At 53.0% G+C, this 2,265-nt stretch overlaps 1 protein-coding gene across 1 annotated transcript in view; it reads right to left on the bottom strand.

Moving 5' to 3' along the window:
- Window positions 1-2,265, bottom strand: part of tbx19 (T-box transcription factor 19) — an 18,425-nt gene continuing 16,160 nt past the window's right edge. Inside the window, exons 5-8 of the mRNA XM_053314542.1 lie at window positions 2,221-2,265; window positions 1,505-1,663; window positions 446-611; window positions 1-166 (exon numbers count right to left, since the gene is read on the bottom strand). The exon at window positions 2,221-2,265 is cut by the window's right edge and continues 14 nt beyond it. Of these exons, the coding sequence (XP_053170517.1) occupies window positions 1-166; window positions 446-611; window positions 1,505-1,663; window positions 2,221-2,265 (536 nt within the window). The remainder of the gene's footprint in view (window positions 167-445; window positions 612-1,504; window positions 1,664-2,220) is intronic.

Here is a 2,265-nt window from a genome sequence, read left to right as displayed (position 1 = left end):
TCAGAACGAGTGGGTGGGGCCTGGTGGCCATCCAGCTCCGCCTACTCGACCGTGATTGGGCGGCTGCATGAGGCTCTCGCTGCTGATTGGTCCGTGCAGAGTGGCACACGGGGAGTGGGCGGGGCTTAGCTCGCTGCAGCCGACGGTCCACAGACAGGGATACTGACTGCAGGGGGTCAAAGGTCAAAGGTTAAAGGGTTACATTCAGGCTGCAGCTTTAATCTATGTGAGAGTGGAGCTCACCTGGAGCTGTGAGGAGGAGGAGGAGGAGGAGGAGGAGGAGGCTGTGAGGAAGGAGGAGGAGGAGGAGGAGGAGGAGGAGGAGGAGGAGGCTGTGAGGAAGGAAGGAAGGAAGGAAGGAAGGAAGGTAGGTAGGTAGGGGGACGAAAGAAAGAGAGAAGGAAGGAGGGAGGAAGGAAAGGCAGGAAGGAAGGATGTGGCTCACCTGGAGCTGTGAGGAGGAGGAGGAGGAGGAGGAGGAGGAGGCTGTGAGGAAGGAGCGCTGCTGGTCAGAGGAAGGGAGGAGGAGGAGGAGGAGGAGGAGGAGACCTGACGAGGAGAGGAGCTGCTCCACCCGTCTGGTAACACCTGAACTCCGTCAGACAGACAAACTGACACACAAATACAATACTTCAATATTCATTCATAAAAATATAATTCCTTCCTTCCTTCCTTCCTTCTTTCCTCCCTCCCTCCCTCCCTCCTACATTCCTTCCTTCCTTCCTTCTTTCCTCCCTCCCTCCCTCCCTCCCTCCCTCCTACATTCCTTCCTTACTTACTTCTTTCCTCCATCCTTCCTTCCTTCCTTCCTTCCATCTGTGCTTCCTCTCTCCTTCTCTCTTTCTTTCCTTCTTCTCCCTTTCTTCCTTCCTTCTGTCCTTCCTCCCCCCTACCTTCCTCTCTTTCTTCTTCTCTCCTTCTTTCCTCCCTCCCTCCTACCTTCTTTCCTTCCCTACTTCTTTCCTCCCTCCCTCCCTCCTACCTTCTTTCCTTCCTTCCTTTTTTCCTCCGTCCTTCCTTCCGTCCTTCCTTCCTTCCTTCTTTCCTATATCCTTCTTCCCTTCCTTCCTCCCCCCCTTCTACCTTCTTTCCTTCCTTACTTCTTTCCTCCCTCCCTCCTACCTTCTTTCCTTCCTTATTTTTTTCCTCCCTCCCTCCCTCCTACCTTCTTTCCTTCCTTCCTTTTTTCCTCCGTCGTTCCTTCCATCCTTCCTTCCTTCCTTCTTTCCTATATCCTTCTTTCCTTCCTTCCTCCCTCCCTTCTACCTTCTTTCCTCCCTCCGTCCCTCCCTCCCTCCTTCCCTCCTACCTTCCTTCCTTACTTACTTCTTTCCTCCATCCTTTCTTCCTACCTTCCTTATTTCCTTTCCTCCCTTCCTTCCTTCCTTCCTTCCTCCATCACCCTTTCTTCCTTCTGTTGTTCCTTCCTTTCTCTCTCCTTCCTTCCTTCCTCCCTCCCTGCCTTCTTTCCTTTACTCCCTTCCTCCCTTCCAGTGTGTGATACCTGAGGGGTGTGAGCGGTGCGGCAGGTAGGTGGGGGGGTAAGGTGTGTGTCGCCCCGGGTAACCGTGGTGTTTGTAACCGTGGTGATGATGCGACGTCAGCGGGATGCTGCTGCTGTACGGGAAAGCCCCGCCTCCTCCAGCTGAGCACAGGGACCAGCCTGACACACACACACACACACACACACACACACAGACACACATACACACACACACACACACACACACACACACACACACACACACACACACACACACACACACACACACACACACAGACACACACACACAGACACGCGCATAAAAACACACACATACAGAGACACACGCACACACACAGACACACACACACACACACAGACCCACACACACACACACACACACACACAGACCCACACACACACACAGACCCACACACACACACACACACACACACACAATTTTTTAAAACTTAAAATTTATTGTTTCTTCGTCGTGGCGTTTACGTAGTTTTGTTGTTTGCTGTTGCCATGACGACGAAGGCTGCCAAACTTAAAGTGAGTAGTAACTTAAACCTAAACTGTGAAGCTCAGCATTTGCCCCGCCCCCCTCCTACTCTGCCTCTGATTGGCTCTCACCCTGATACTCTCACCCTATCACCAACAGGGGCGCCGAGTATGAGCCAATCAGAGGCAGAGTAGGAGTAGGGGGCGGGTCTTACCGTCTAGACAGGAACCACACGGCTGGATCCCAACACGACTCTCTGATGACTCTGTTAAGCCCC

This window comes from Scomber japonicus, chromosome 24 (assembly GCF_027409825.1).
Source record: "Scomber japonicus isolate fScoJap1 chromosome 24, fScoJap1.pri, whole genome shotgun sequence".
NCBI classification, from domain to species: Eukaryota; Metazoa; Chordata; class Actinopteri; order Scombriformes; family Scombridae; genus Scomber; species Scomber japonicus.
This window is presented reverse-complemented; position numbering and strand designations above follow the sequence as displayed.